At 48.0% G+C, this 12,862-nt stretch overlaps 1 protein-coding gene across 1 annotated transcript in view; it reads right to left on the reverse strand.

Annotated features, from left to right (window-relative positions):
- Nucleotides 1-12,862, reverse strand: part of MYO9B (myosin IXB) — a 288,631-nt gene that overhangs the window by 67,326 nt on the left and 208,443 nt on the right. Inside the window, exons 22-24 of the mRNA XM_030219714.1 lie at nucleotides 10,896-11,045; nucleotides 6,211-6,380; nucleotides 5,014-6,021 (exon numbers count right to left, since the gene is read on the reverse strand). Of these exons, the coding sequence (XP_030075574.1) occupies nucleotides 5,014-6,021; nucleotides 6,211-6,380; nucleotides 10,896-11,045 (1,328 nt within the window). The remainder of the gene's footprint in view (nucleotides 1-5,013; nucleotides 6,022-6,210; nucleotides 6,381-10,895; nucleotides 11,046-12,862) is intronic.

Genomic DNA, 12,862 nt, shown 5'->3' on the forward strand with positions numbered 1-12,862 from the left:
TGGTGATGCGCAGGCTCTCATGGCTGCGTGCCTCCGACCTGGAGAATAGACTCCAGCAGCGGATTGCGGACTCGCCTTGCCGTGCGGACAATATTTTTGGAGAGAAGGTCGAACAGGTGGTAGAGCATCTCCACCAGCGGGATACCGCATTCGACAAGTTCTCCCGCCGGCAGCCTTCAGCTTCTACCTCTACAGGTAGACGATTTTTCGGGGGAAGGAAGACTGTTCCCTACTCTTCTGGCAAGCGTAGGTACAACCCTCCTTCTCGACAGCCTGCGGCCCAGGCTAAGCCCCAGCGCGCTCGCTCTCGTCAGCAGCGTGCGACTCAGCAAGGCCCCTCGGCTCCCCAGCAAAAGCAAGGGGCGAGCTTTTGACTGGCTCCAGCAGAGCATAGCCGCCATCCAAGTGTCAGTGCCGGGCGACCTGCCAGTCGGAGGGAGGTTGAAAGCTTTTCACCAAAGGTGGCCTCTCATAACCTCCGATCAGTGGGTTCTCCAAATAGTCCGGCAGGGATACACCCTCAATTTGGCCTCAAAACCTCCAAATTGTCCACCGGGAGCTCAGTCTTACAGCTTCCAGCACAAGCAGGTACTTGCAGAGGAACTCTCCGTCCTTCTCAGCGCCAATGCGGTCGAGCCCGTGCCATCCAGGCAAGAAGGGCTGGGATTCTATTCCAGGTACTTCCTTGTGGAAAAGAAAACAGGGGGGATGCGTCCCATCCTAGACCTAAGGGCCCTGAACAAATATCTGGTCAAAGAGAAGTTCAGGATGCTTTCCCTGGGCACCCTACTTCCCATGATTCAGGAAAACGATTGGCTATGCTCTCTGGACTTGAAGGATGCCTACACACACATCCCGATACTGCCAGCTCACAGACAGTATCTGCGATTTCAGCTGGGCACACGTCACTTCCAGTACTGTGTGCTACCCTTTGGGCTCGCCTCTGCGCCCAGGGTGTTCACAAAGTGCTTGGCTGTAGTAGCAGCAGCACTTCGCAGGCTGGGGGTGCACGTGTTCCCATATCTCGACGATTGGCTGGTGAAGAACACGTCCGAGGCAGGAGCCCTGCAGTCCATGCAGATGACTATTCGCCTCCTGGAGCTACTGGGGTTTGTGATAAATTACCCAAAGTCCCATCTTCTCCCGGCGCAGTGACTCGAATTCATAGGAGCTCTGCTGGATTCTCGGACGGCTCGCGCCTATCTCCCAGAGGCGAGGGCCAACAACTTGTTGTCCCTCGTCTCGCGGGTGCGAGCGTCCCAGCAGATCACAGCTCGGCAGATGTTGAGATTACTGGGCCACATGGCCTCCACAGTTCATGTGACTCCCATGGCCCGCCTTCACATGAGATCTGCTCAATGGACCCTAGCTTCCCAGTGGTTTCAGGCTGCTGGGGATGTAGAAGACGTGATCCACCTGTCCACGAGTTTTCTCGAATCCCTGTATTGGTGGACGATTTGCTCCAATTTGACTCTGGGACGTCCTTTCCAAATTCCTCAGCCACAAAAAGTGCTGACCACGGATGCGTCTCCTGGGATGGGGAGCTCATGTCGATGGGCTTCACACCCAAGGAAGCTGGTCCCTCCAGGAACGCGATCTACAGATCAATCTCCTGGAGTTGCGAGCGATCTGGAACGCTCTGAAGGCTTTCAGAGATCGGCTGTCCCACCAAATTATCCAAATTCAGACAGACAACCAGGTTGCCATGTACTACGTCAACAAGCAGGGGGGCACCGGATCTCGCCCCGTGTCAGGAAGCCGTCAGCATGTGGCTCTGGGCTCGCCGTCACGGCATGGTGCTCCAAGCCACATATCTGGCAGGCGTAAACAACAGTCTGGCCTACAGGTTGAGCAGGATTATGCAACCTCACGAGTGGTCGCTCAATTCCCGAGTGGTGCGCCAGATCTTCCAAGCGTGGGGCACCCCCTTGGTGGATCTCTTCGCATCTCGAGCAAACCACAAAGTCCCTCAGTTCTGTTCCAGGCTTCAGGCCCACGGCAGACTGGCATCGGATGCCTTCCTCCTGCATTGGGGGGAGGGCCTGCTGTATGCTTATCCTCCCATTCCTCTGGTGGGGAAGACTTTGTTGAAACTCAAGCAAGACCGAGGCACCATGATTCTGATTGGTCCCTTTTGGCCGCGTCAGATCTGGTTCCCTCTTCTTCTGGAGTTATCCTCCGAAGAACCGTGGAGATTGGAGTGTTTTCCGACCCTCATCACGCAGGACGAAGGGGCTCTTCTGCATCCCAGCCTCCGGTCCCTGGCTCTCACGGCCTGGATGTTGAGAGCGTAGACTTTGCCTCTTTGGGTCTGTCAGAGGGTGTCTCCCGTGTCTTGCTTGCTTCCAGGAAAGATTCCACTAAGAGGAGTTACTTCTTTCTATGGAGGAGGTTTGCCGTCTGGTGTGACAGCAAGACCCTAGATCCTCGCTCTTGTCCTACACAGACCCTGCTTGAATACCTTCTGCACTTGTCTGAGTCTGGCCTAAAGACCAACTCTGTAAGGGTTCACCTTAGTGCAATCAGTGCATACCATTACCATGTGGAAGGTAAGCCGATCTCGGGACAGCCTTTAGTTGTTCGCTTCATGAGAGGTTTGCTTTTGTCAAAGCCCCCTGTCAAGCCTCCTACAGTGTCATGGGATCTCAATGTCGTTCTCACCCAGCTGATGAAACCTCCTTTTGAGCCACTGAACTCCTGCCATCTGAAGTACTTGACCTGGAAGGTCATTTTCTTGGTGGCAGTTACTTCAGCTCGTAGAGTCAGTGAGCTTCAGGCCCTGGTAGCCCAGGCCCCTTACACCAAATTTCATCATAACAGAGTAGTCCTCCGCACTCACCCTAAGTTCTTGCCAAAGGTCGTGTCGGAGTTCCATCTGAACCAGTCAATTGTCTTGCCAACATTCTTTCCCCGTCCTCATTCCTGCCCTGCTGAGCGTCAGCTGCACACATTGGACTGCAAGAGAGCATTGGCCTTCTATCTGGAGCGGACGCAGCCCAACAGACAGTCCGCCCAATTGTTTGTTTCTTTTGATCCCAATAGGAGGGGAGTGGCTGTGGGGAAACGCATCATATCCAATTGGCTAGCAGATTGCATTTCCTTCACTTACGCCCAGGCGGGGCTGGCTCTTGAGGGTCATGTCACGGCTCATAATGTTAAAGCCATGGCTGCGTCGGTAGCCCACTTGAAGTCAGCCTCCATTGAAGAAATTTGCAAAGCTGCGACGTGGTCATCTGTCCACACATTCACATCTCATTACTGCCTGCAGCAGGATACCCGACGCGACAGTCGGTTCGGGCAGTCAGTTCTTCAGAACCTGTTTGGGCTTTAGGATCCAACTCCACCCCCCGAGGGCCCTGTTTGTTCTGTTCCAGGCTGCACTCTCAGTTAGTTGGTAAATTTTTTAGGTCAATCTCAGTTATGTCCTCGCCGTTGCGAGGCCCAATTGACCATGGTTGTTGTTTTGAGTGAGCCTGGGGGCTAGGGATACCCCATCAGTGAGAACAAGCAGCCTGCTTGTCCTCGGAGAAAGCGAATGCTACATACCTGTAGAAGGTATTCTCCGAGGACAGCAGGCTGATTGTTCTCACAAGCCCGCCCGCCTCCCCTTTGGAGTTGTGTCTTCCCTTGTCTTTGTCTTGCTACATATGAGACTGGCCGGCTCGAGCTGGTTTCGGGCGGGAAGACGGCCGCGCATGCGCGGTGCGCGCGAGGGCTAGCAAAGGACTTTGCTAGTGAAGATTCCGATTGGAGGGGCTGCCGTGGACGTCACCCATCAGTGAGAACAATCAGCCTGCTGTCCTCGGAGAATACCTTCTACAGGTATGTAGCATTCGCTGAGTGGAATGGAACAGGTAAATGGAAATTACTGTTTATTCTTTACAAAAAAAAAAAAAAAAAGACTAGAAGACACACCATAAAGTCACATAGTAATACATTTAAAACAAATAGGAGAAAATATTTTTTATTCAGCACATAGTTAAGCTTTGGATGCGGTAAAAACAGTTAGTGTATGTGAGTTTAAAAAAAGGTTTGGACAAATTCTTGGAGGACAAAGTCAATAGACCATTATTACGTTAGACCTGGGGAAAGCCACTGCTTACCTGTGGGAATCTAGCTACTCTTTGGGATCCTGCCAGGTGCTTGTGACCCGGATTGCCCACTGTTGGAAACAGGATTCTGGGCTTGATGGACATTTGGTCAGACCTAGTATAGTGATTCTTATGTTTTTATGCACACTAAAGACTTCATCCAAGAACAAAAGATGGCTGGATGGATAGAAGAGGATTTTACACACAGCAAGACAAACACTACAGAACTCTGACCAGCCTCAGTTTTGCAGGACAAACACTATGGGGGTCAATATTTGACACGATTTAACTGGCCAGAAATGGCTCCTGGTCAGTTAAGTCACCTGTTCAGGGCAAACTGGTCATTTTTGTGGCACTTAACTGGTTAGCACCACTGAAAATAACTGGCTAGTGCTTAACTGCAAACCGGCTATTTAGGGGGCATTCTGGGGGCGGGGTTGGCACTTGGCTGGTTAAGTGCCGATATTCAGCACTTAACTGGCCAGGTTAACCACACATGGTCCCATTTATAAAAGGTTGTCCTATCTTCATGTGGTAACCCATAGCCAGTTAAGTGCTGAATATAAGACAAAACCAGCTCCGCAAAACGAGATATTTAGTGCTAGAAGCTCGGCAAAACGCTGAGCACAGCTGACTGAATATCGCCCTCTATGTCATTATGTTAAGCATCTACAAATCATTAATATCGGAATGTTGATCGAAGGTAAAACCCCCTCTTGTGCCTGTTGATTTCATTTCAGAAAACCTATACAATCTCCCTCTCCCCAGTGCCCTCTCACCACACTGCCAGCTGCCAGCTGGGAATATGCACTGCAGCCACCCTTGCTAACTTAGGGGGCTGCAACCATGACTGTGGCATATAACAGTGCTATGACAGACAGTGGCAGAAAGAGCATTAACAAATACAAGAATCTGCTCTTACACTGAGGACTTTTGCAGAGACTGGTCAATCAAGGGCTTCTCACTCCCTTTTTCCTCTGTGGTGGTATCGTTCTGCCCACCATCAGGGTGCCTCTTCCCCTTCCATTTCTCTGCCACATTTTTCAGTCTCTCCTGGTCATTGTACCTCTGGATTGGAGAGGTACCGGGGCTCTCCAGATCCTTGTTCAGTTTCTGAGCCGCACTTGGCTTGCCTTTGCCTTCAGGATGCTCAGGTTGCCTTCCTGAGTCTCCCACAGCTATAGACAGATGGCTGTTTAGATCCAGGGGCAGAGTAGATGGTCTGTTAGACTGTTTGCTGTCTTGCACATCGTTCTTCTGTGCCTCCCTTGTCTCCTTGTCCAATGGTTCTGGTTTGGAGCATTTGTGGTCCTCCTTCATGCCTGGCATCTCCCTGCAGACGTTGCTATCTGGAAGTGCTTTCTTCCCATCCGTGCTATCTTTCAGGCTGACTGTGATTCTCTCCTCTATCTCGAGTTTGCTTTTCTCCTCATCTATTAATCTCTCCTCCATCTCGAGTTTGCTTTTCTCCTCATCTACTGTTAATTTACTCTTTTGCTTAAGAGTATCACTGCCATATGTTCCAGGAGGTATGCACTGCTCATCCAGAGAGGAGAAGATATGTTTGTTCTGCAGCTTATTGTGTTCCAGCCCTCTCTGCCTCCGGCTCTCTCGCTTTTCCCGGCTGCTCATGGCTTTGTCCACACCTTCCGGCCAGCTCCTCTGGGAAAGCAACAGTGATTTCTCCCTATCAAGGACATACGTCTCCACCTTCTCATCCTCAATTATGGGAGCTTCATGCTGTGGAACATATTTATGCTCATGTCCAGCCTTGCCATCAGCTCTACTCTCCTGTCTCGCCATCTGCACCAGCTGCTGTTCCTGTTCAGCTTTCTGCCTCTGGTGCTCCTCCTGTTCTTTCTGCTGTGCTTCCAGCATTTTCTTCTTATCTTCCTCAGCCTTCTGCTTCTCCTGAACCATATGCTGAAACCTGGTTTAGAAAAAGTGAAGAGAAGTGAGACTCGTTCACCAAAAACTGAATCCTGCACTGATCACAACTGCCAACCAATATCCACGGCTTGATTCAGAAGCGTATTTTGCTTTAGGCACAGAACAGGAAAAGCACTTCAATAATCAGGCACTCATTCAGCTGAGAAACACAAGCCTTTGGTCATCCTACCTCTTCCGTTGAACGTATCCTCGGCACAGGGCCTGAAATCCTCGAAGCCGCCGCGTCTGCTGCCGGTAGGACTTGTGCTGTTTGTACCCTCTCCAGATGGCCTGGATGTAGATGGCAGCACTGGTCTTTTCCTCCAGCATACGCCGCACACTGTAGGACCGCCAGTAAGCCTACAGAGGTGAGAGGGGAAAGGGTTGGCCTAGTCATTAGAGAAGTAAGCTAAGAACTTGAGAAAGCAGAGTTCAAATCCTGCTTCTGCCACTGATATTCCTTGTGAACTTGGGTAAGTCACTTTGGGGACTGTTCTATAAAGGGCACTAAAAAATCAGTGCACCAAAATAGAATTCTATAATGGCATCTGGGTACCCAGATTCTATGATAGAATAGAGCCTAAATTGCACACCAACGTTTAGGAATATCACTTACATCATTTAAAAGGTGACTAAATATTTGTGGCACTTAACTCTCATCCCCCGTAACCTCACCTCACTCATTCCTTGACTCACAGAACTATTTCTACCATATGTCTTCGTATCTTAATACTGCCCTGTTAGCTTCCCTTTATCTCCTTCCTATGTTTCAAAGTTTTGTTCCATTGCTATATTCCTTAATGACACTTTGATTGTCTCGCATAACTCTTCACAATGTAATCCATAACCAAGTTGTAACGAATTGTATTTCCACCATTCATCTTATATAGTAAGCCACACTGAGCCTGCAAAGAGGTGGGAAAATATGGGATACAAATGCAATAAAATAAATAAATAAACACACACAACTTACAGTATCCTATAAGTGTGCACCCCACCCAGGTTCACATCCCCCCTTGCTGTTCTGTGCCAAACCTCAGCCCTCGCCAGGTCGGGTTTTCAGGATTTCCCCAATGAATATGCATGTATTGTCTCTACTGTCTGCAAATAGATCTCATGCATATTCATTGGGGAAATCCTGAAAACCCGACCTGGTGAGGGCCAAGGTTGGATATCCCTGGCTTAGATGCTACCTTATAGAACAGAGCCTAACTGCCATTTATTTATTTTGACATTTATACCCCGCATTATCCTGAACATACTCGAGTTCAATGTGGCTAACAGTAAATAAACAACAGACAAGGTTTACAAAGCCATAAACAAAACATCACATATAGACCATTGATGACCAGTTGCAATCTAAGATACTCCATTAATGGACAGAAACCTCTCAAAAAGGACAGTTTTCAGTCTTTTATGAAATACCAATCAGAACGGACTTATAACGCACTCTCTTCCAATCTGGAAGATGAAGTCTAAGGTAGTCCCTAGAACCAAAGGTTATATTGTGTAGTGGAATAGTTAAGGGCTACATATAATCCGGAGTCATGTCTGGTGTTTATCTCAGTTTTGGTACTTAACTGCCATTTTCGAGCCTAACTTGAGGTAGACTATAACATAAGGGTGAAGCAAAAAAAAAAAAAGTAACCCACTGGAGTTTTTCTGACGTTTTCTCAACAACCGCTGTGAATTTCAATGAGAAATTTTATGTACAGTGGGGGAAATAAGTATTTGATCCCTTGCTGATTTTGTAAGTTTGCCCACTGACAAAGACATGAGCAGCCCATAATTGAAGGGTAGGTTATTGGTAACAGTGAGAGATAGCACATCACAAATTAAATCCGGAAAATCACATTGTGGAAAGTATATGAATTTATTTGCATTCTGCAGAGGGAAATAAGTATTTGATCCCCCACCAACCAGTAAGAGATCTGGCCCCTACAGACCAGGTAGATGCTCCAAATCAACTCGTTACCTGCATGACAGACAGCTGTCGGCAATGGTCACCTGTATGAAAGACACCTGTCCAAAGACTCAGTGAATCAGTCAGACTCTAACCTCTACAAAATGGCCAAGAGCAAGGAGCTGTCTAAGGATGTCAGGGACAAGATCATACACCTGCACAAGGCTGGAATGGGCTACAAAACCATCAGTAAGACGCTGGGCGAGAAGGAGACAACTGTTGGTGCCATAGTAAGAAAACGGAAGAAGTACAAAATGACTGTCAATCGACAAAGATCTGGGGCTCCACGCAAAATCTCACCTCGTGGGGTATCCTTGATCATGAGGAAGGTTAGAAATCAGCCTACAACTACAAGGGGGAACTTGTCAATGATCTCAAGGCAGCTGGGACCACTGTCACCACGAAAACCATTGGTAACACATTACGACATAACGGATTGCAATCCTGCAGTGCCCGCAAGGTCCCCCTGCTCCGGAAGGCACATGTGACGGCCCGTCTGAAGTTTGCCAGTGAACACCTGGATGATGCCGAGAGTGATTGGGAGAAGGTGCTGTGGTCAGATGAGACAAAAATTGAGCTCTTTGGCATGAACTCAACTCGCCGTGTTTGGAGGAAGAGAAATGCTGCCTATGACCCAAAGAACACCGTCCCCACTGTCAAGCATGGAGGTGGAAATGTTATGTTTTGGGGGTGTTTCTCTGCTAAGGGCACAGGACTACTTCACCGCATCAATGGGAAAATGGATGGGGCCATGTACCGTACAATTCTGAGTGACAACCTCCTTCCCTCCGCCAGGGCCTTAAAAATGGGTCGTGGCTGGGTCTTCCAGCACGACAATGACCCAAAACATACAGCCAAGGCAACAAAGGAGTGGCTCAGGAAGAAGCACATTAGGGTCATGGAGTGGCCTAGCCAGTCACCAGACCTTAATCCCATTGAAAACTTATGGAGGGAGCTGAAGCTGCGAGTTGCCAAGCGACAGCCCAGAACTCTTAATGATTTAGAGATGATCTGCAAAGAGGAGTGGACCAAAATTCCTCCTGACATGTGTGCAAACCTCGTCATCAACTACAGAAGACGTCTGACCGCTGTGCTTGCCAACAAGGGTTTTGCCACCAAGTATTAGGTCTTGTTTGCCAGAGGGATTAAATACTTATTTCCCTCTGCAGAATGCAAATAAATTCATATACTTTCCACAATGTGATTTTCCGGATTTAATTTGTGATGTGCTATCTCTCACTGTTACCAATAACCTACCCTTCAATTATGGGCTGCTCATGTCTTTGTCAGTGGGCAAACTTACAAAATCAGCAAGGGATCAAATACTTATTTCCCCCACTGTACTTATTTAATAATACTTATATATTACTATTAAACAACATTTAATTATCTTAAGCTAAGTTGATGTTGCCAACATTTTAGCGTTACTACCTAGCAATTTTTGCATGTTAAAAATGTTCGAGCTAAAACACCGTAAAATAATATCATTCAAATGATACAATTAACAGTGTCAGAATTTCACAGCCACTGTGAATGCTCAGAGTGTCCACCCCAGGGCTCCCTGTGGCAGGCTGTCCAAGATCATTTGCAGTGCTTCCTTGATTTTGGCGATTGTTTGAAGCTTTGGGTGGAGCTTGTGATAGGCCTCCAACATTGCTCCACAGACAAAAGTCTACGTCACTGTGACATCATTAACAATAAGCTGGTACCTCTTTCTCCTCTTTTATTTTTTTTCCCCCAAATATGGTAATTCTACAGTTCAAACATTTTTGAATGCACGAAAATCACTGGGTAGTCAAGCTAAAAAGTCTGTAACTTTACCATGTTTAAAGATAATCTCATTCCACTCGGCGCATAAACGTAGATAGTAACAACAAAGTGGGTTTAATTTTTTTTCTTGCCTCATTCTGTAAAATTAGGGAGTTTACATCCCCCTGACTCAGCCAAGGAAAAGAGTAAGCTCTTCCTACCTGAATATTTACCATCATTTGCAGCACTGCATACGTCTAGTACTACTACCTCAACTACACTGGTTTCCTGAAAAATTTCAGGTTCAATTTAAGAGTTGTTTGAATAGATTGCCAATTGTATTACAGGAGGATGTGCTTAGTTACAGCCTGCATTCTAGCACTCAAGATTTCTTGGCTTGCCTTTCATTCTCTAGAGTTTAATTGGTTGTCTCGTATTTTCTCGCTGGTTGAACTGGTTTTTTGGAACCAATTACTATTTGAAATTAGGAAGGACTGAAACTTCCTAAGTGCTAGGAAGAAAGTTTAAACGCTTTGTCAAATTGATTAGGTTTTTAGTACGATTTTTTTTTATTATGATTCAGGAGAGAACTCAAAATGGAGAAAATAATTTTGTAGAGCTCTTTTATGGAACCAGTTTGGGACATCAATTTTGTTACGTCTTTGTGATGTTTAATTGTTATTATTATTAGGATGTTCAGAGAGTATTTATTTCTCGCTCTGCAAGGCCCCTTTCCTTACATTTTACCAGCTCAGACTCTCTCTCCACCTCCCTCATGTGGACTTTCTCCATCCCTTATAGGCCAAAGAATGAAGCCACTGCCTGTTCCTGACACAAGCAGGCTTGGGACAGGCACTGGGGAGATGGGCTGCCATTAAGCAGAGCCTATGGTGACAGTGTAGAAGCAGGATGAGGGAATTAACTGAGCTGATTAAAAAAGTCCTTATTTACAAACAGTTGCCATATTGGTACAAGACAGCATTATCCAGCTCCATTAAAATCAACACTGCCAAGCACCAGGTGCCGCCTATTCATCTCGCTTCCTACAGCTGTGGATTCATCATAGTCATCCTCGTCAGCCACCCAGAGTAGGGAACAGAACCCTAATCTCTATTTAGAAAGGGTCCAAAGGACAGACAGTGGGTAAAATCTGTTGAACTCACTTGGATGGTGATGGCTGCCTGTTTCATCCGTATAAACTGTTTCCGCTCCATGACCATCCTGAACCAGCTCTGAAGCAGTATAATCTTGTGAATAACCTCTTTATGTAGCGTGTCCTGCAGCTTCTGCCTTTCTGTCTCTTTCATAAACACCTGAATGATAAGAGGGAAAAGTTGTTACCTGATGGTTTTTGTTTATGGTCCAGCCTGGCAGTTTCCCCTTTTGCTCCTCACATCTACTAGGCAGATAGTGCCACAAGATTTCACTGGTAGAAACCTTGATTCCCTCCCCCAATTTTGCTTTTAACACTTTCCCACCTGGGTTAATCTTGGTGTCAGGATTCATATACCATAGGACCCCTCTAGAATCTACAGCCTAGAGCCCCTGCTGCATTGTCAGCAGGGCCGGTTTTAGGCCGAGGCGGCCGCATAGGGCCCCGTGCTTAGGGGGGCCCCGCGCGTCGTGCCTCAGTCAGCTTCTTCCCAGGGCCGGTCCGACTCCGACACGGACGGTAAGCATGGCTGGAGAGCGCCGTCGTGCCATGCTTACCGCCACTGTCCGCCCTGGCGCCCTCTTCTTCTCCCCCCAACCAAGGATTTTTCTTTTAAATTTACCCTCCATTGCTGGAATCCCACAGCAGCGTCCTGCGAGCGTCACTGAAAGCGCTCCTCCCCTCCCGAGTCCCCCCGACGTCTCTAGCAGAACGCAGAAGCTCTTCCTGATTCGTTCATTCTCAATGTCCCGCCCTCGAGGGCGGGACACTGAGAATGAACAAATCAGGAAGAGCTTCTGCGTTCTGCTAGAGACGTCGGGGGGACTCGGGAGGGGAGGAGCGCTTTCAGTGATGCACGCTGCTGTGGGATGCCGGCGACGGAGGGTAAATTTAAAAGAAAAATCCTTGGTTGGGGGGAGAAGAAAAGGGCACCAGGGCAGACAGGCAGGCAGTTGAACATGGGAGCGGGAGGGCAAGGGAGAGAGGACCTGGGCATGGATGGCAGGGCTCAGGGAGAGAGGGGAATTGCTGGATAGGGATGATGAATGGAGGGGGCAGGGGACAGAGAGGAGCATGGATGGGTGGGCAGGGCTCAGGGAGAGAGGGGAATTGCTGGATAAGGATGATGAATGGAGGGGGCAGGGGCCAGAGAGGAGCATGGATGGGAGGGGAGGGCAGGGCTCATGGAGAGAGGGGAATTGCTGGATAGGGATGAATGGAGGGGGCAGGGGACAGAGAGGAGCATGGATGGGAGGGCAGGGCTCAGGGAGAGAGGGGAATTGCTGGATAGGGATGAATGGAGGGGGCAGGGGACAGAGGAGCATGGATGGGAGGGCAGGGCCCAGGGAGAGAGGAGAAATTGCTGGACATGGAGTAGGGGAGAGAGGAGAAATGTTGGGCAGGAATGGAGGGAAGGAAAGACAAAGGAAGGAGATGCACATGGATGGAGGGGAAGGGGTATAGGAGAAATGCTGGACATGGATGTAGGGGAGGGGAGGAAAGTAGATGTACATGGAAGGAGGGGAGTGAGGAGAAATGCTGGATATGCATGGAGGGGAAACTGCTGAATTTAAGGGCTGGATCGGAACACTTTGAAGGCAGATGCTGAAACTGGAGAAAGGATAGGGACAGGGCTACAGATGGTAGACAGGACACATAAGGACACAGGAGGATGGTGGACATGGTGAGAGAAAAAATATCAAATGGAAAGAAGACACTGCATAAAACAGAAAACACTGGGACCAAAGCGAATAGAAAAAAACAAATGATCAGACAACAAAGGTAGGAAAAAAGTATTTTATTCAGAATTTATTAATTGGAATATGTCAGCTTTTGGAAATGTGCATCTGTGATATTTTGCATGCAAGTTTCAATTTTTCTAGAATTGCTGCATGCTGAGTCTGATTTCTTGAAGTAACTTTTCAGTTCCGTATTTTGCTTTCATATCTGTTGTGTCATGTGTGATCAAGGTGCAGT

Source organism: Microcaecilia unicolor, chromosome 11 (genome assembly GCF_901765095.1).
Source record: "Microcaecilia unicolor chromosome 11, aMicUni1.1, whole genome shotgun sequence".
NCBI classification, from domain to species: Eukaryota; Metazoa; Chordata; class Amphibia; order Gymnophiona; family Siphonopidae; genus Microcaecilia; species Microcaecilia unicolor.